This window comes from Cantharellus anzutake (assembly GCF_015039405.1).
Source record: "Cantharellus anzutake strain C23 chromosome Unknown EI90scaffold_59, whole genome shotgun sequence".
NCBI classification, from domain to species: domain Eukaryota; kingdom Fungi; phylum Basidiomycota; class Agaricomycetes; order Cantharellales; family Hydnaceae; genus Cantharellus; species Cantharellus anzutake.
This window is the reverse complement of record NW_024067009.1, coordinates 2,613-21,830: the sequence shown is the minus strand read 5'-3', so window position 1 is coordinate 21,830 and position 19,218 is coordinate 2,613. Positions and strand designations below refer to the sequence as shown.

Sequence of the window (19,218 nt, the reverse complement as noted above, 5' to 3'; positions counted from 1 at the left end):
GCAATGCTTCACAATTTGCAGCATCTGACGGAAGTATGTCCTCATTTCAAACATGGTTTGCTATATTAACAATGTTTCATAGGGTGTACTGATCCCCCAATCATATCTCACACATTCTGAGCCACTACGAAAAACACTCCACACACTATGCGCTATGGATGGCCAAAAGTCATGGTGCTTCCCCAAGTTCCACATGCTTCAGCATAGTTTCTTGACATTCCTGGCAAAAGGAGTCCCTGCAAACACCAGCACTAAGCCTGGAGAGCATGAACACCTGTGGATGCGCAAGGTTTTTCAATCAGGGAATTTTAAGAACACTGGAAGAAGGGTATATTCTCCTTTTTTGTGTGGGGGAAGTTATTCATTGCCTTTTTTTAGATCACTACACACGATGAGTGCATCTGGGTACTTGATGCAATACAAGAGGAAATTCGAAAGGAGCTAAGCCCTGAAGAAGCTGATGTTTCTAATGTCCCGGGTCATCTCCACACTGCCTGTAACACTGTTCCCTGAGAGCCCCCTGTCACGACATGGAAAGGTGTAATGATTTCGATTCATGTGGTAGAACAGTCCCAGGAAATGCGCCCAGAATTTTTTGCATTCCTGGTGAAGTTCTATAACTTCATCTGTTCATTGTGTGGTGTCCAGAGTTTAGACGGATCTGAGGTAAATTGGGTAGGTCCAAACTTCTACTACCAGCGGCTTGCAATTTTTCTAATCTATGGATCCAGCTTACGGAACGGCGAACAATCAAAATCCAATATCGATCCCTTGACAATGGTACAGGCAGAGATGAATTTGTTCGCACACACGATGAGTTCCATGGACGAAAGCGCAGTGATTCTGTGATACTGCGTTCTCCAAGTGGGACCCGCTTTGCAAAAGTCATCAAAATGTACAATGTGCCCTTCCAGAGATCCACATATACCATTGCCCTAGTTCAAGGGTTTCGTCTAGCCACCCTATCCGAGTACACCGCAAGCGACAGGGTAACAGGCTTTCGACTTCTACAACTTGAGTCGCCACAGCAAACATTTTTTGTGCTGGTCTCAGAGTTTATCAGATGCGCATTCATAGTTCCAGTGACGGATCCTCCACGTCCAAGCTACCATCTTCTGAACGATGTCATCGATACTGACATGTTCTTCCATCTACAAGTAGTATCCGATAGTCTTTCAAGTCAACTGATAATGTAAATATGCAGGCACCATTATGTATATTTGGTTTATTGCGGTCCATCTTGTGTTCGAGCAAATCAGTAGTTCATATGCGTAACATGTAGCAAAATCCCGTAATACCCTTGTAACACACAGCCAAATTTCATAATGCTTTGCAGCACGCAGCAAAATCCTTGTAATGCCTTGTAACACGCAGCAAAATCCCGTAACGCCATGTAGCACGTTACAACGAAATCCCCAGTTTTCCGACACAGAATTATGGCGAGGTTGTGGCGAGGAAGCCAACATATTTAATTTTCACTCGCCTCACCCTCCTATAATTCACCCAAGAATGCAATCTCTGTGAATTACTATGTTTGTTTACACATGCAGATACCTGCACAGTGGAAAATATATACCATTTTTCGTCTGGTAAAATACGAGCTCAAACACCACCAGAGCAGTGGTAATGTACCAATTTGTAAGTAGTAATGGACCAGAAATGGATACCAGACCAGACATGGTGAATGACATCGATTTTTCTGGTGATGTACAATGTTTTTCATGGTAAACGGCCATTTTTACCAGATTGGTAATTGGTCATTTATTGATTCATTGTTGGTACTTTACAATCTTTGGCATGGTACAATTAGTATGGGTCGGAGAATACTCATTTACGATGTTTTGAACGGTAGGTAATACATGCGTATACATGAAGCGTGGTCATCAGAAGTGTGATGCTACAAGTGAATATGTGTAAATGGCAAGGTACAAGCAGTACAGTACCAAGAGAGATCGAATGGGAGCAGCAAAGTCGAAGCACTCTATGCGAAAGAGCATGTAGCAAGTCGGGTAAAGTTGAATGAGTTGGCAATAACAGTGTAAGTAAGAGTGAAATGAGAGCGAACGCAAGCAACCAGAGAGAAGTTCTGTAAAAAAGCAACAGTAGTTAGTGTGTGGATTATGACTTTTGGGAGTGGTAAGCGACAGACAACATAGCTAGGTTAAATCTTTGAACCCCTGAGTGTCGGCATTGCTCTGCCTTTCCCCTTTAGGACTTCAGCAATCCACGAGTTTTCGTAGTCAGTCTAGGCTTGGGGTTGGTTAACATACTCGTTTCATTCCATGCCAAGGGTCTCTTCTATGGAGTACTTTTTACAGTTTCCTCGGCCTTGCGGATCAGGGATCTTGATTTTCTGTGCAACAGAGAGATCCGCAGATTGGGTGAGTCCCATGAGTGTATGCTACACTTACCATAGCAACTGGAGGCATAATAAGATGGGGAATGTATCGATAGTCTGATGAGGGACAAAAAGATGCGTGAAAAGACACGCAAAAGATGTATGATAGGATGCGTGGTACAGCACGTCAGATGAGGCTAGTGACATTGGAATTCTGATGTTCATAGTTCATTTTCCATAAAAAGTGTGTTGTCTCACCAGTAGAGCAATATCACAAGCTAAGAGGCCTTAATGAAGCATGTTTTTGTGCAAAGTACACAACAGTGTTTAAAGTGCGGAGGATAGATGGCAAGAGGTTAGGTGCTCGGGAGTTGCCGAATTTAACTTAGGCGCCACAACTATCAACGCATCAGACCAGTGCTGCACTGTCCTAGAACGTCAAAAGCTCTGAAGTATTCTATCTATCACTCATGGACCCCAAACATCCTCTGGAGCCTGTGCAAGAAGGATTATGTCCCTGATGCCTCACTTCGACGTAAAATCTCACTATTGTGTATCTCAAACCGTTTCATGAGATTATCAGATGGCTGCCAGAAGTCATGCCACGATGGGGGAAGTCAGGTATTGCGGGTGGAGGTGATAAAGTGCCTCTTGGGCACAAAGTCGATGGAAGAACTATCACGATGCATCTTTTGTTAGGTTGAGTTGTCTGATTGCTCTCTAATCAGACATTTTACTGAGTGCAACTCAGTATGAGGTTGCTGTAGATTCAAATCCCCATGTCCGTCGAAAGACCCGCTTATCAAGCAAATTTGCTACAGCATACTGTATGAGATACTAGTATGCACTCTCCCGACTTCGAATTTCCTGGGCATCGATGTGCCAACGACTCATGTACTCGCTCTTGTTTCTGATTGCGGAGCTCATGACAATGCTGCGCTCACTCCAGTATCCTTCAACTCTCTCTCAGAGATGACACAGATTATCGCGTTAGCATTGGTATCATCAGTATGTGGTCGGTTTTGTTATGGAACCGCATTGCTGCGATGGGCGATTGTAGACCCTAGTATTGAGCTTGCATGGCCCATTTTTGACGTCGATGATGATTAATTACATTGCATTTTACTGTAATACAGGTGTATGTAACATGAAATCCTACTTATGTATCACGTCGCTGAATACCATAAGATATCTGGTAAAATATGGAGCACAAAACTTAGTAACTCGACTCACCAACCCTCGTCAGGCATGTTGGTACATTACCATTCCTCAATTACCACCCGAAACTTAGTAAATGGTCCTTTACCTTCGAAAACTTGGTAATTTACCAAGGTTTACTTCCCACAGTGCATGTAAGTAATCAATCATTTTCAAATCATCGTCGGCCAGGATAAGCTCGCCATTATCCGCTCCGGAAGGTCGCTTGATTTCTTCATTGTTCACGTTCATTGGATATCGTACTTCCTCAGGCACACCTGTTTCTCGCTGAACTGTGTATTCGTGTATGCTGTTGTGCATTACGGGTCGCACAATGCCCGCGCCCGCCAATTCACGGGCCGGGACCGCTTGGGTTCCGGCCGTTTCCACTAAAAGCGCTTACAACCGTCTGATTAGACGGCGTTTTATGTAAATCTCGTATTTTTGATCGATTTCGCGATGTTCCGACATCTCTACTGCTGAACTTTGTCTGCACCGTCACGTCATCCCGCACCGAATCTGAGGTGCGCGAGATGAATCCGAGGCAAAGGCAAAGTTGCGGAAATCTATTATACTTCACACGGTACGTGAGTGTGGGAGCCAGCCACAATCGGACTGAACGACTAGTTATTTCCGAAAAGGGTCGCACGCAAGCACCCATATTTATCCAGTGCGCCAAGTTTCGGGGCTCGGAGTATGCCGGGGTTTTTTGTAGTTGTTGTTACATTTACAGTTCGCATTCCTCGATCGGCTTACTCTACTAAATACGCTGCAACATGCCGAATTTGCGAAGCGGTAGGCATGGAGCCGTTCCATTAGATGCCTTGGCCCCAGAAACACTAATGGAAGAAGAACCTCTGCACATCGGAGGTTCGTCGGTGGAAGTCACCGAGCCTGCCTTCGGGGATTCTCCAGAAAACTTGACGCCTCCCCAGCAACATCCGCACGGCAGTCGCGAAATTCAAGTCCCGCTCCCAAATCAGTCAGCTCTAAAGAGATCCAATTTGGAGATTGGGCCGTCAGTGGGTGAGCCCTCCTCTAAACGTGCACCCACGACTCTCGCGGTTCATCCCAATGTCCTGGACGAGGCCACCCACATAACGCTTGACGCACTTGTCGTCGAGTTCATGCTCAAGTTTGCCGAGCATCTCTCCAGAAATCCATTTCGTCTTCTTCTTCTCGACCGAATTGTCCTCCAATCAGACGGAGTACTCGACTCGAAAAGTTTACCGCCACTGGATGATTTAATCGCACAACATCCGGAGTTGGGGGATAGGTTAGATGAAGCATGGGAGGCTCAATCGTTCAAGGAGATACGAAACTTGGGTATGCACCGTTGGCTTTGGGCGTCGTTGGATGGCTCTGATAAACTGTGATCGTTACAGAAATTCTTCTTCCAACCGCCCAGCCTGCGGGTCCTCCCGACCCTGAAGCGATACTTGATTCTCAATCATCCGAAGATGGTGGGTAGAGCGTCGCCTGCTTGTGTCATTCCTTTCCGACCTCCTTCCAGCGGCAGTCAAGTCGTGGTCTTCCAAATACAGAGGAGACGCTGCCAACATTCTTTACCAGTACATGATGAGACAAGATATTGTTGATACATATGCTCGCCTCTTACCAATCGTACAGTCCTCTGGCATGGGGAAATCGCGAATGGTCGACGAGTTCTCCAAGCAGCACTTTGTAGTCCCCTTCAATCTCCGTCAGGGAGCTGAAGGTGATATTCTCTTCCCGTATTCTTCTGTGTGATTCTAATGTTTCAATCTAGGATATCCGGCTCCTGACCATGATGTCTTGAATTGGTTCACAAGGATTGGTCTTAAAGAGCATGAAAGCGATACTCGTTTCAGCGCATTTCTCACTGCATTGTTCGAGAGGGTGTCCAAGGTCATTGGACCACATAACTCAATAAAAAGTATTATCGCCTCCTCTTCTGTGCTCTCACCGGCCGAGAAGTCAGCGGCATTAATGGACTATCCTAAATCCCTTGCCGGGCAGTTTCGACTTTTTATGACACTTGGACAGCGGTTTGGACACCAAGCTCCTCTACGTGTGCAGTTTTACGCGGAGGTATTGGCCAGAGCGGAGGAGGCAAGTCCCTGTTTTGTGTCGCCGCTAGGTCACTCATAATCGAGGCAGCTATATTCAAATATTAGGCCAATGACTCCCTCAGAACAGAAAACACCGCCCGGGAAGTTCACGACAAACACAAATGGTATTCCTCATTACTTCCCTAAGCATGGTCTTGACTAACTCAATGTCTTTTTTATACACAAGGCATGGTTGCACTTGATACTGTCGTCCGACAAGTATTAGGGAAGATCGACCCTCATTTCGAGCTCAGAACGCAGCATACTCCCATATTGACTTTGGCATTTGATGAAGCCCACACCTTGGCGCCTTCAAATACTGGTAGGAGGTGGTCCGCATTCTCATCGATCAGACGCGCTTTGCGGGGTTTACGGTCGTTCCCTATCTGGACCCTCTTCTTATCCACAACAGGAAAGTCTGACCAATTCTCCCCACCACCTTCCCTTGATCCATCGAGCCGCATTCTCCAAGGCAAACTTGCCAGTGTCAAACCGTTCAGCGCACTAGGTTTTGATCGCATGGCGATGGAGTTTCGTGAGGGCATGACTTTGGATGATGTCACTAAGTTACCGTACAGGTTATCATTAGGTCGTCCCTTGTACGTTCTCCCAGATCTTTCTTCACTATCACTATAATAACTTTATGTCATTGTAGATGGCTGACACGCTACCAAGAGGGCGGAGAACGCGTCAAAGCCACAATCACCGTATTTGCTGTCCAGAAACTTCTCTGCCGTGCGTGGGAAAAGGATGACTTGACCCTCGATGAAAAGTTTGCCGTGATGTCTCATCGCCTTGTGCTGGACTTCAATACGAGCATTTACTTTGGTCGGCACCGAACGTTGGCAGTAAGGAACCAGATGAACCAAGTCGAGAGGCACATGCGTGTATGCTTGGGTGTCAAGGATGGATTTGAGTCTGTCGTTACGGTTGCAGCCTCGGAGCCGATCCTCACCGAGGCCGCGGCCATCATCTTGTGCACCATCCGGGATAAGGTCCGGTCCTGTCAGATGTTACGAGACATTTTGGAGTGGCCTGGAATGAGTAAGGGAGATCGGGGAGAACTCATTACGTGCAACATTATTCTCGACACCGTAGATGACCTTATGTCCAGGGAAGGGAGATGGGAGCCAGGGGGGGTAATGGTGACCTCGTTGTTCGAGGCGCTCTTTACCCACGACATCTATCACAAGTCGATCAAGGATTCTTTGCCCTCAAGGCTGCTGACAGGCAGTTGCAACGACGCATTTGCTGATACATTCAAGAGCTCACGCATTTACGTTACGCATTTCATTAAGGTTTATGATTTCAAGGTACTCTCTGTCCAATATCTCTTTAAGCTTGCCGCCCGGGGTGTCGGAGTTGTCTGTGCGGATAATCAACATGGCATTGATGTGGTCATTCCAATTCTTTATCAAGACACCATATTACGAAGGAACAATATGTCCGTCCTCATGATACAGTCGAAGAATGATCACTCTTACGGGACCAGCCCGACGGGACACTTATTTGACAAGATGGACCCGTTCGAACTTGGAATTTTTGCCAAGTCGACAGGACCACCCCCAGTGATTCGAATGGTGAATGCACTGGCATCGAAGGAATCCAAAGTTTCTGTTATAATGCCACCTGAGCGGGTGCAGCCATCAAGGCAAGAGAAACAGGTCCGCACGAGTGCCTTCACCTCATTTGATATTTGGTGTGCCGGGGCTTCTTCAAGGACTTTTCGCACCATTCGGTCCCAGGATGACGGAACATATGATGCCTTGCTGAAGTTGTCAAAGGATGTCCCTGCAATGTTTGAGCCTGATGAAGAATTTATGCGGGATGCTGTAAGGAGTATGTACCCTGGCGGAGCTTGTGATGCTGGTCATTGGTCATTTTGTAGTACTAGTTGAATTACTTCCGGCTGATTGTGCAAATGTGTCACCCATAATCATTATCACATGTAGAATAATTATTGTGTTTTGAGGCAAAATATCTATCCGAGCCCGGATATCAGGTGGCTATGTCCCGTTTGGGGGGAATGCATGTGGTCGCGTGATATAGGAATGATGGGGTATGAACTAGAAAGGTTGCTTCGCAACCATGACCTTGCTTGTGGATCATGTGAACATTTCACAGGTTGCAATGGAGGTTGCAACATTTACTCATGTCAGTTCAAGAAAATTAGCAATACTAGCAAACAAACATATGGGTTGAATCGAAGATCAGGGATGGGATGCAGAACTATCAAGCGAACATCGTGAATGAATATAAAAAGGCTCTTCTTGTGAACATATGTGACCCTTTTGAGTTGAATCGTGGATGAGTTTGTTCACGCAATGCCATAAGATGCTAGGTCTGGGGCAGAGTAGGCAAATACTGAGTGGTTCCCTTCATTGGTGGGGTTGAGACAAACATACCTATTTCTCAAGCTTCCGTTGCTTTGTGGGAGAGAAGGATGGTCTGGAGAACAGCCGCTTAGATGGCAATCCAGAATCTGTACAATTACTGACAAGAGTGGCGGGTTTTTTGAGGATTATTATCTCTTCAACATGTGTGGAGAAAATTGTTTTCTTCCCAGTGCGAGATCCTATCAAGTGGCATGCAAGTGTAAAGGGTATTTGTATGGTGGCCCCTGGAAGTGCAGTTGCATACTCCGAAGGAGCAATAACTCCTTCAATTCCTTCACGATACGTGTGAAGAGGATTCGTCTGCCATCTTTTCTCCTCAAACATCTTGTCTCGGAGGTCAATGTTTCTGGTGCCACTGGCCAGTGTTCCAAACCAAACTTGGGCCCCAAGAAGCCATGGACTGTTGGCACCATCATCAGCTTATGCACAGGATGTAGGTGATTGTCAGGGCAGCCACACCTGACCATACAACCTCAGAACCACCTTCCCTGACCTCCCCCCACTTCCCTCATCCTCCCATCTTTACACACCTTTCACAACTACAGCCCGCACACGAACCCGTGGGAAAAATCACGTGGGTCAAGGCGAGCAACTCACCTTAACCCATGTGACACCTTTTCTGCATCATGGGAACATGCTCAGCTCCTACCCTTAGTCACGTTATGAACTGTACAGTACATTTCCCTTTTATAGCAGCCAAGCGGGGAATAGGGAAACTTACCCTTCTTCTCAACTCAATCCCCACTTAGGCAAGTTGTAGCTATCTTCCATAATACATAACAACTCAATCCCTGCTTAGTGAGTTTGAGGAGCTTGGGGTAGGATCCAGCACCTGGCTGCCTGGGACACCGCAAGTGTCCACATCAGGAAATTGTTGCGGTCAACTTTGGACACTTCTGATGATCCTGTTGCTTCTAATACAATGAAACTGGCCGAATTGACCAATTTCCCAAGTAAAGGTGTCATGTTTCAATTCAGTTCAGAAGTGAACTCAATTGTTTTCAAACCATTTGAAGTGAAACCCTGAGGACCTTTTGCTGATGCAGCTCTGAGATAGGGCTGCCCCTGGACAGAGGCCAGGCCCTGACAGTGATGATGAGGGAACAAACCCAATTCACCTTCGCTGCTATCATCGTATCCACCCAATTCCGGTAATGCTGTGCATAAACTGAATGAATTATCACGATAGTTGGTGGGAAACTTCCTACCTTTGGCTTTGTTTTCTGGTGTGCTGGGCTCTGTTGGTGGTGTTGTTGTTGTGGGGACAACTCCGTGTACCGCAAAAAGTCGGATTCTGTGGAATTTGGTCACCAACATGCAGTACATATCCGCTGACGCTCCCGATACTCATTCTATCACTATCCAACACTCCATACACTCACTCCATATTTTTCCATATTTTCTCCATCATTCCCGACAACCCCAAGCAAAATTCCCACGCCCAACCATGCCGCCAATTTCACCCCCTCTCCAGACCTCCATACCCACACTCACAACCCAGCCGTTTTTCCACCCGATAGTGATGCTCTACCACCCTTCTTCACCTCTGGAGCATTTCCCAGAATGGCAATCCCAAGGGATCTACTACCATCATAGTAGGTCTACTATTGTTATGGAAATGGGAATTTCCCATTTTAGACTCTTATGGGTTCTGTATCACATGATTTGTATAATAATTAAGTTTAACCAATCAATAATCAACCAAAAACCCGCTGTGCTAACATCTGTTACACCACATGTCAAACCATCTGTGAAACCACCTGTAAACCATTATGTCCAACCCCCTTCCCTATTCCTGCGCCAGAACGGACGAAAATGGGCGCTTCCGGCCCCATTTTTGTAACAACTATGATCTGAATTGATCTTAAAATTCCCACGGCATAGTAGGATTGAATGAAAAGGACTGAATTGGTTCTGAAAGTCAAGTGGCTCGACTACCATCATAGTAGGATTGAATGGCATAGTAGGATTTTTTTCTCACTGCTAGCAAGTGAGGATGTCCACTTGCTTTTTTTCTCACAGTGTAGGAGGGCACAGCAAGTACCACACAAACAAGGCCAGAAACACGTTTTTCGAGGCTCCAACGAGCACCCTCAAGCATACAACACAATCCCAACACCCACAACACATTTTAACATTTTGCTCCAATTTTTTCCATGCTTTTTTCTCAAGACTCATATTGCCACTTCCCCAAAATCCACGGTTATCTACCATTTTCCCCATATCTCCCCCAAATCTCTACCAATTCACATGATTTTGAGCTCGATGGACAGCGACGGATCAGGAGAAAAGGATGGAATGACAGGACGGGAGTTAGGACGACAGATACGCGGTGGAGAAGCGAGATTAATGGTTGATATTGATGTCATGGGTTCATTTATTAATTTCATTGTCACCTTGTGTTCACTTCTTTTGCCTCATTGTTCTTTAGCCAAGCTGCTAACATTCTTCCTGTTCCCATTGCCACCATCTATCGCCTATTTCTCTTATTTTTTGTTCTGATTTCCCTTTTTTTCTATAAATATGCCCAGTTTATCTTGTATTTACATGGTTGGACCCCTCTTCTGTGCTACAAAGAATGTGGTGTTGAGCGATCCCTCCATACGTTAAAGAGCCTCCTGACGACTGTCCAAGAAGGACCAGGAGTGAGTACATGATTAGTGAGATTTTATTGATTATTTTCTAGCACCCGGACCACGGCACAGTATCGGCACTGTTGCCACCCATCCTTTCCCATCTTCCAACCTGACTCAGACACTACCCCCAGGTCCCTACTCTCTTGCCTGGGCAGCTCTTTTGCCCAGTTACAATGGCAGGCAAGTGGAGATGTCCACTTGCTTTTTTTCTCATGGCAGCAAGTGAAGATGTTCACTTGCTTTTTTTCTCACAGCAGCAAGTGAAGATGTCCACTTGCACTATTGTCATAGTAGGATTGAATGGAAAAGGCAGGTGCATAGGAGGATTTAAGCAAGTGAGGATATCCACTTGCTTTTTTTCTCACGGCAAGCAAGTGAAGATGTTCACTTGCTTTTTTTCTCACGGCAGGCAAGTGAAGATGTCCACTTGCTTTTATTCTCACAGACACTGTATTCCCTGCTCTTGCTGCATGCAGTACATGGCACCACACATAACCACTATGTCAGGGTATGGCCCTTGACCCCACATGCACATGGACCCATGGGAACTTTCTGGGTGAGCAGCTCGCCCAGAACCTTCCCACAGGGGATGCCTGTTATGGGAAGTCTGCAAAGAGCCAAGAACTGTACAGTTCCCAGGCTTTCCTGACGCCTAGGATGAGTATTTTGAGGAGCCCCCAAATGGTCCTTGTTGGAAACTACCCAAGTGTTGTAACATGTTGAGAGCCTCTCAATGGCACCTGCTGTTCCAAGACTCTCACATTGTAGAATAGTAATAACTGCTACACTATCATGCACTCTGAGGAAGTGAAATATGAATGTACAGTTGCTACAGCCGTGGTTGACAGTGAAAGGAAAGCGCATCCATGCATTTGTGAATGCACAGACCTGTGGGAAAGTTCTGGGCAAGCGACTTGCCCAGAAACCATCACAGCCACAACCGTGGGAACTTTCTGGGTGAGCAGCTCGCCTAGAATCTTCCCATGGGGGGGGCAAGTTACGGAAAGTTGGCAAAGAGCTGTCACAACTCTGCCAACCCACCCTAGTGCCACTGACTATTATCATCATCAGACCATCCACCCTTCCACCCATTGCAAGGGCACCTGGGGTTTTGGACTCACTGAGGCCCTGGTCCCAACTAACTCAATCTAAAACTGACACTGGGTCAAGCTAGCAGTACTTCCTGCGAAGCTGTGTCCCCAAGTCTACAAGCACTAAACCCAAGCTAAACTTTCCTTTTGAGATATTAGCTTCAAGCTTACCAAGGACGTCGACTCTCATGTCTCGATTGCCCCAATGCAAACCGGGAATGTAGCGAGTAGCTCAACAGTCATCCATGTAGATTTCCACCATGCCACCGATGATACCTGAAATGTATGGCATCCATCTTGCCATGAATAAATCACTAAACATCGCTGTGAGCTTGAGGACTCTAACTGGAATGATGTGAGTTACTTGCTGAAAGTGCCACTTGTTTGCCATCATCATCTCCAAATAAACCTGTGTTCCATCCAAACAATACACCCATGAGGGCGCATAGGCAATACCCCCATCAAAGTCTGGATTCTGGATTAGGAAGTGCACACATTCCATGGGATCATGCCAGTAGAGTGTTTGTGGCTCATTGGGCGCTTCTTTGAGGATATTCGTATCGGACCTCCATGAAGGTGGGCCTGGCATCGTCTTCACCCAATTGTACATTGAAGCTGCATCCTGGTGGATGTGGACAGCCTGTCACCTAATCCCACAGTTGGTAGCGATCATTTATCTGGAATGTTAGGCTCATGCACCCATTTAAGCTTTCGGAAGCGATTAATCCCTCCTTGTGAGACACCCTCTGTGCTCAACCAATAACAAAGTTCCCAATCCTCCTTGCTTTCATAGGGCCGATCACTCTCCTCCTGCTTAGATAGTTGGTCCCAAAAAGTCTCTATGGCACCTCCAAGAGGTTTTTTTTGTTGTTATTTAATGGAGGTATGAGATAGACTTGTGTGCAATCGGTCTGAATTCGCTTGGCACATTCCCCGGTGATGCTACATCTTATGCGCCGTACCCGCTGTTGGCCTTACACATACTGTGCCTTCCGAGGTTGCAGTCATGCTGATTCAGGTTTATTGCTGTTGCATTCCTGGATTGATTTCTCTGGACGAATTCTGTGCGTGTTCTTTGTCTGCCTATACTACAGGGCTCTGGCCCACTTTCACCTCATCCTCTGCTTTTCCCTTTTTTCTTAGTCTCATTCCTTTGGCCTGCAAGCTGTGTTTTTGTCGAAGTTTTATTACTCTTCCTTGCTTCCAGTAAGCTTTTCGGTCTCGCTGAGGGGGAGGTGTTGTGACCTTCGGTTACTCTCAGCAGGTGGGATCCCGATTGCTTATTCCAGGTTTCGTTATCTTCGGTTGTTTCCTTGTTCTTTGTAACTCTGCTCTTGTTCCTCCTGTTCCTCGTTGTCCTTGTTTTTCATGTTACCCTCCTCCATCCCTGGTCTCCTGCCTGTTAATTACTGGCTTCCCATCTTCAATTTCAAGAGGTTCTGGCATTGGCCAGGACTGTTGCCATGCTATTCTGTTGCGTCTCATCTGGTGTGCACACAAGCCATTGGGAGTGAGTTTGGGGTGGGTTTAAGCCGCTGTTAAGACAAGATCAAAAGCGTTGATGATTGCTGATATCAACCATTTGTTTATTCTTCATATTGTCTCTTGATCCGCCCACTCCGGTCCTATTTAGTTAGTTGTACTTATAACTCATGTAGGTTACACTGGATGCACCTCAGTTCATATATCGACTAGCATTACCCCCTCGTCTCTACCTCTTGTCGTAAGGCTCCCATCCGAAATTGGGACACCAGTGTAAGAACGAGCACAGCACTCCACCCGAGTTGCTGAAGCTAACTTCCCACCCCTCTGACCTTACGAGCCCAGGTGATTACATGCAACCCTTACGGACACTCTGGATACGCATTCCTGACAGATACCCAACTGGCACTTGGGAAGGTCTTCCTTGGTGGGACACTGTCACACACCATTGCATCAGACAGCAATGCGGTTTTTTTTTTTTCAATAGCATTCCATGCTCAGGCCCTGACAACAAAGGAATAAATACACAACTATTCATTCTGCCATTCCTGGCTCCAATATTGATATCCTATGTAATGATTCAGCATCGTGTGATCAGGGGTCCCCAGCAGATGGTCTGACTGAGAAGTGTGGTTGCTGCTAGTACCAGGCACTTGAGAGCGTTGCGATGTTTGCTGTTCATATCCAACACCCTGTGATTCTACTACCATCACACCCCCACTTGGTCCATCCTGTCCCATCCACAGGTCTTCTGGCATCGAATCAGCATCCCACTCCCACCCATCAGAGAGCAGCTCTTTCAGCAGGCATTGAGAGTACAGATTGTCTAACATACATGTATCCTCCTGGCATGCATCCAAGGGAGGAAGAGCAGCATCAGGTAACTCCTCCAGCATGGATCCAGCAGCATCTGGCTCATCCAAGGATGGATCCTCTGTGGCACCCTCGTCGCAGTCATCCTGCTGTGTTCCCACTGGAGCAGTACCTTGAGTCTGGTGATCACGGTGCAGTGGGCCTATGGTCAAAGGAGGGGTTCCCACCCACACTCGACTTGCCACTTGATGCCAGCGATCGGGTCTCAGCATGACTGCCCTGTCATCAATTTGGTCAGAGGCCCTTCTGAGTTTCTTCGAGGTTGGACAAGTGGACGATGACCATCTTCTCTTCCTTGAGGATTGTTCAGGGGTTGTTTGCAGTGATGATGATGACGACGTGGGTTGTGCTGGTGGGGGGATGCTGGCCAAGCTCGTCATGTCCTCGGCAGTGACTTTGCCATCCATGATGGCACTAGATATCAAGGGATCCTGCACCATCCAGAAGAGGAAATCCTTCATTCAGTGGGCCTTGTTCCAGCAATCATAGTCGGGCAAATCCTTTTTAAACATTATTCGCATTTGGAACTGAAGGTCATCCAGGAATAGGTCGATGTCACTGTGGGGCACCAAGGAAGGGAGAGAATCATCATGGCCAGAATTATGGGAAGGGGGGGAAGATGTAGTATCCCCCGACGATGCCATCATCCGCTCCAATGCATAACCCTGTGTGTCCCCGATGTTGTTGGGGGTGGGATTGGGGGAAGCTCGTCGTACCTGGCCTTTGCCCGATTCATAGCTGTAGAGTCCTCTTGAAGCATGTCCTCCACTATACTGTGAAGCTGGTGGTTGAACTCCTCTGCCTCATCCAGCTCCCTCTCCTCCCTCTCCAGCTCGACCCGCTTGCATTGCACCATCTCCCTAGACTTTTCCACCTCATCACGGTGCGAACTCAGCTGTCCAAGGTGGTAGATACTGTTGTATTACTTGTCCACAGCACCATCCAGCTGCTCCATGACTGCCTCTGACACCTGTCAAAGTTCCTGGAAGCGGTCTGGGTGTCAGGGCAATAGCCCCGAACCCCAAGTCATATGTAAATTAGATACATATAGTCACGTGGGTAAGCGGGAACCTCCAGGGAACTGCTTACACACCACCGTAAAATACACATTCTTGTATCACTTACGGCTTTGTGTGCTGAGCTACCCAAAGACCTCACACTTTTTTAAGTGTATGAGGTGTGTTTTACAACACAACCCACAACAACTACATAATCTTAACTTCTGACTTGGTAGCGTGTATGGCACCTAAACATGCCCGCAAGGGCAAAGTCGCATCTGCAGCGACACTAAAAAGAAACGAGCAGTTTATTAAGAAACCGCAATCTCCCATGATGGGAGATTCAAACCAAAAGCCATCGTCAGACGACGACGAGGATCAACATGATCTGGCATTAGCAACCACCTCAGGGCTAGTCCCTGAAGGTTTTAGAAACTTACGTGGAGTAAGTGCGGGGCCAAATACCCCCAGAACTCCACGACATCCCGATCTAACCCAAGCTGGGGAAGATCCCTCACCTCCACACGAGGTGATCGACTTGCATGAAAAACGCGTAAGCGCCGAACAATCAGCCCAAAAAGCTGATCGGATAGAGTCGCAGGAAACTCCAGGGCCCCACTATCCCCTGGAGTCCCCCCTCACATCCCCAAGTCAAGCCCCAAAGGCAGACAAAGGGAAACAAAGGGAAGAGCCCCCGCGTCGGCTATCTGAAAAACTACTGGACTTGTTCCAGGTTCCATCTGAATGGAGGATGGAAAGTGAAGACCAACTTCTTCTCAGGCTAAAAGCCCGAGTAGGCGCGAAGATACGCCCTGAGAGCAGGATCTCCCAGAGTGCGGAAGCTCCAAAAGAACTTCCGCAGTTTACACTCCCACACACCATGCCAGACAAGGCAAGGTCACCAACCTCGGAGGAGGTCTCCGAGATAATGAAGAGGAGGCGAACTGAAATGAGGGAGTTTGCCGAGGAAGCCTTATGTAAAAGTAAGGAAAAACCAGCGAACAGACCCCTCTATGAATGGGAAGCACCCTCTGCAATGGCCTCACCTAAACAAAGCGAGTGTAGAGTGTTCACTCCAAGAACCCATTCTGGAACCCCCAGAAGCGGAAATGTCAACTGGGGAGAGTCTCTGCTCGCCCAACCAAACTTCCTCCTGGAAAACCAGGAATTGCGCATAATAAACGCGATAAACTCAATCCAAAAAAAGATCGAGGAAATGAACCATAATAGTACGGCTCATCTAGAGATAACTCTAGAAAGAATGGCCAACGCAATAGATGCATTGACTGAAAAAATCAGCGAACAAACAGACTTGCTGAAGGAAATAAATTTCTCACAAAAAAGTGAGGAAACAAATAAACACCCCTGGACCACGGTCCAGGACATAAATAGAACTCATGAAAAATTCACGAAAAGAACCACCAGTGAGGGCACGCTGGGGTATCATCAGTGACTTGACAGAGACGCCAAGGAGATCCTTCTCCCAAGGATAGGAGAAGATGATGCTGAAAGAAGGCATCGTTCAGAGATTAGGAGGAGAATTGGCACGTACCAAAGGTTCGGCCAAACATCCACTTATGACGGACCTCTCGAACAGAGAGGTAACTCAATCACACCCTCTCAAAACAATGAGAGAATACAAATACAACTTCGAGCAAATTTGCCTGAAACCAAAGAAATGCTGCGAGGAAGATTTCCCCCAGCAAAAACCCCCCCAAAGGAGAGATCTCCATTGGATAGCGACCCCACAAAGGCAGGGGAGAAAGAAGAGTACCTGGAGAAATGGTACGAAAAGGCCATAAGAATGGCCGAAGTGAGAATACTCACTCCCTACCCAGAAGGAGTGAAGCCTGAAGCCCTAAAGAATGGGCCGGCATTCCCTGAGAAGAAATGGTCAGGGGAGAACGACATGGAATCGTTCTGGCAGTGGTTCACAGAACTACTGGGATTCCTCGCCTCACGAGGATGCAAAGGTCCCCAATTCGACAAAGTCCACCTGGACTGCTTGATTCATGGATTAGGGGGGCCTGCGTTTGACCTCGGAATTAGACTCCGAGATGAAACTCTCCTCAGAGGAGACGAGGGCATGTTCCTCGAAGTTCTCAACATATTGATGAGAACTTTCATTAAAGCCTCTGCCGCGCTGAATGCGACAAAGAAGTACCGCAACGTCAAATATGAAGCGGAAAAAGGCCTAAAACAGTTCTACCTAGAACTGTCCAAAGCAGTGTCCCAGATGGTGACGCCACCAGACCAGGCATCCTTCAACGCCAGGTTCCTAAACTACATTCCCCTCGAATGGAAGAGGGAAATGATTGCTCATGATAGAATCAGAGCAGACTTCTCCTCAAATGAGGAGATGTTAAAAGCAATATCTCGTGTAGACAAGATAATCAACGGGCTGAAGATGTCCTCAGCCTACAAATCAGGTTACTATACCCGAACAACTACCATGGCAACCACAAGCTGCGGTAGAGTCCTCCCATCAGGAAAAAAGGCGGAAGAGCTGAAACCCAGATGGAAAGAGGATACATCCTCGAAAAACTCGAGGAAAACTGACCAAAAGTCAGTTCCAATTTGCGGCAAATGCGGCAAAATAGGGCAAACGAAAGATTGCCCAAGACACAATGTAACGGGCGATGAAAAACCAAGGCGCATAGCTGCCATGGAGATCGTGACCTCAATGGATGAAGAGTCGAAAGGCTCATCAGATGAGAAACCAGAGAACAACTCTGGTAACTCCGAAGCATCAAGCTTCGAAGTAGAGGACCCATACGAAGGACCTCAATACTCACCCGACTCAGAGGGTGAGGAAGTCAACGTTGGGACCATAAGGATGGGCCCAATGTCAGTCATCGATCACGACGACATAAACTACAAAATCAAACTGGCTGTAGCACGCCAGTTAGAAAACACGGCAGACAAAAAAGTCGCTGAAGCCTTGGTGGAAACACCAAGAAAAGATGCCTTGGGGAAATACACCAAAGTACCCAAGGAAAACAAGGACAAAGAGAAGAAGGACCAAAAGTCCATCGAAACCCAGTCCCCCTTGTTTGATGCGAAATTCCGCATCTCAAAAGATGCAGGAAAATATCCTGCAAACAGACCGCTCTCAACGAAGAGAACGCTAACGGCTCACATAAAAATAGCAGGCACAAAAGCCTATGTGCTATTCGATAGTGGAGCTGAAACAGATGCTTCATCGCCAGACTTTGTCCGCATGGTCCACATCCCAATTCTCCAATTGGAGAACCCAGTCATCCTTCAAATGGGGATGAAAGGAACAAGATCACAGATCCTGTTCGGAACAAACGTGGATGTTGAGATCAACGGCCACATAGAAAAACACTACTTTGATGTAATCAACATCGACAGATATGACGCCATCTTCGGTGCTCCCTGGTTAAACAAAAACCAGGTAAGCTTAGACTTCCGGTCCCACAAAGTGAGAAGGGTGAACAAGGGCAACATAGACACCCTTGGAATAAGTGAAGACCATGTGACGAGATCACACAGATGGAAAACTCGAGCAAGAGCTTGAGAACAACCAAAAAAGAAGCCCCCCTGACAGGGAGGCGGGATTGAAACACACCTCAGGGTAATCAAAAGAAAATACCCTGAAGGTTGGCCCAATCCTAGTCCAGAAGGACTAGAACTTCCAGACATACCACACCTGGAAGGTCTCTCCATGAACAACCCTGAGTTTGAAACACTCAGGGAGTGGTGGAGAGAAAAATTCGAAACCGTAATGGCGCCAGCGCCATTAGAAATGCCTCCCTTGAGGGAGGTGAACCATCGAATCCCATTGAAGGATCCGAACAAGAAATTTCGGGAAAACACCCCGAGATGTCCTGCAGCACTGCAGGAAGCACTAGCGACCAAAATAGATCGCTATGTAAAAGCAGGATGGTGGTATCCCACGAACAGCGAGCGAGCATGCCCGCTACTGTGCATCCGCAAAGCAGATGGATCTTTGCGCATGGTAATAGATGCGAGGAATCGTAACTCAAACACGATCCTCGACGTCACACCAATGCCAGACATGCGACTGATCCAAGAATCAGTCGCCAGAGCAACATACCGATCCAAGATCGATATGTCAGATGCATACGAACAA

At 47.1% G+C, this 19,218-nt stretch overlaps 4 protein-coding genes across 4 annotated transcripts; 2 read left to right on the top strand and 2 right to left on the bottom strand.

The window, feature by feature from the left end:
• The first annotated feature begins 3,998 nt into the window (after positions 1-3,998).
• EI90DRAFT_2238277 (uncharacterized protein) lies at positions 3,999-5,410 on the top strand. Its single transcript, XM_039052738.1, has 5 exons — positions 3,999-4,861; positions 4,921-4,998; positions 5,049-5,106; positions 5,165-5,252; positions 5,304-5,410. The coding sequence occupies exons 1-4, from the start codon at positions 4,312-4,314 to the stop codon at positions 5,220-5,222; spliced, it is 744 nt and encodes a 247-aa protein (XP_038911710.1). The 5' UTR covers positions 3,999-4,311; the 3' UTR covers positions 5,223-5,252; positions 5,304-5,410.
• On the top strand, positions 5,394-7,526 carry EI90DRAFT_3074728 (uncharacterized protein; the record flags this gene model as incomplete). Its single annotated transcript, XM_039061521.1, has 4 exons — positions 5,394-5,626; positions 5,675-5,750; positions 5,813-6,224; positions 6,281-7,526. Coding segments are annotated over exons 1-4 (1,850 nt in total), but the record flags the coding sequence as incomplete, so codon positions are not given.
• A 4,649-nt stretch (positions 7,527-12,175) lies between these two features.
• Positions 12,176-12,543, bottom strand: EI90DRAFT_2835533 (uncharacterized protein; the record flags this gene model as incomplete). The annotated part of the gene is made up of 2 exons (XM_039053651.1): positions 12,176-12,388; positions 12,448-12,543. Coding segments are annotated over 2 exons (309 nt in total), but the record flags the coding sequence as incomplete, so codon positions are not given.
• A 1,217-nt stretch (positions 12,544-13,760) lies between these two features.
• Positions 13,761-14,510, bottom strand: EI90DRAFT_3129592 (uncharacterized protein; the record flags this gene model as incomplete). The annotated part of the gene is made up of 1 exon (XM_039064214.1): positions 13,761-14,510. One exon carries the CDS (start codon positions 14,508-14,510, stop codon positions 13,761-13,763), a length of 750 nt encoding a protein of 249 aa, XP_038911707.1.
• Positions 14,511-19,218: the final 4,708 nt, after the last annotated feature.

Excerpts from the sequence above, each read along its gene's own strand:
- EI90DRAFT_2238277 (XM_039052738.1), top strand. The coding sequence starts at position 4,312 with ATGCCGAATTTGCGAAGCGGTAGGCATGGAGCCGTTCCATTAGATGCC. Across the intron at positions 4,999-5,048 it reads TTCTCAATCATCCGAAGATG|CGGCAGTCAAGTCGTGGTCT; the intron begins GTGGGTAGAGCG and ends ACCTCCTTCCAG. Across the intron at positions 5,107-5,164 it reads GCTGCCAACATTCTTTACCA|TCCTCTGGCATGGGGAAATC; the intron begins GTACATGATGAG and ends CCAATCGTACAG.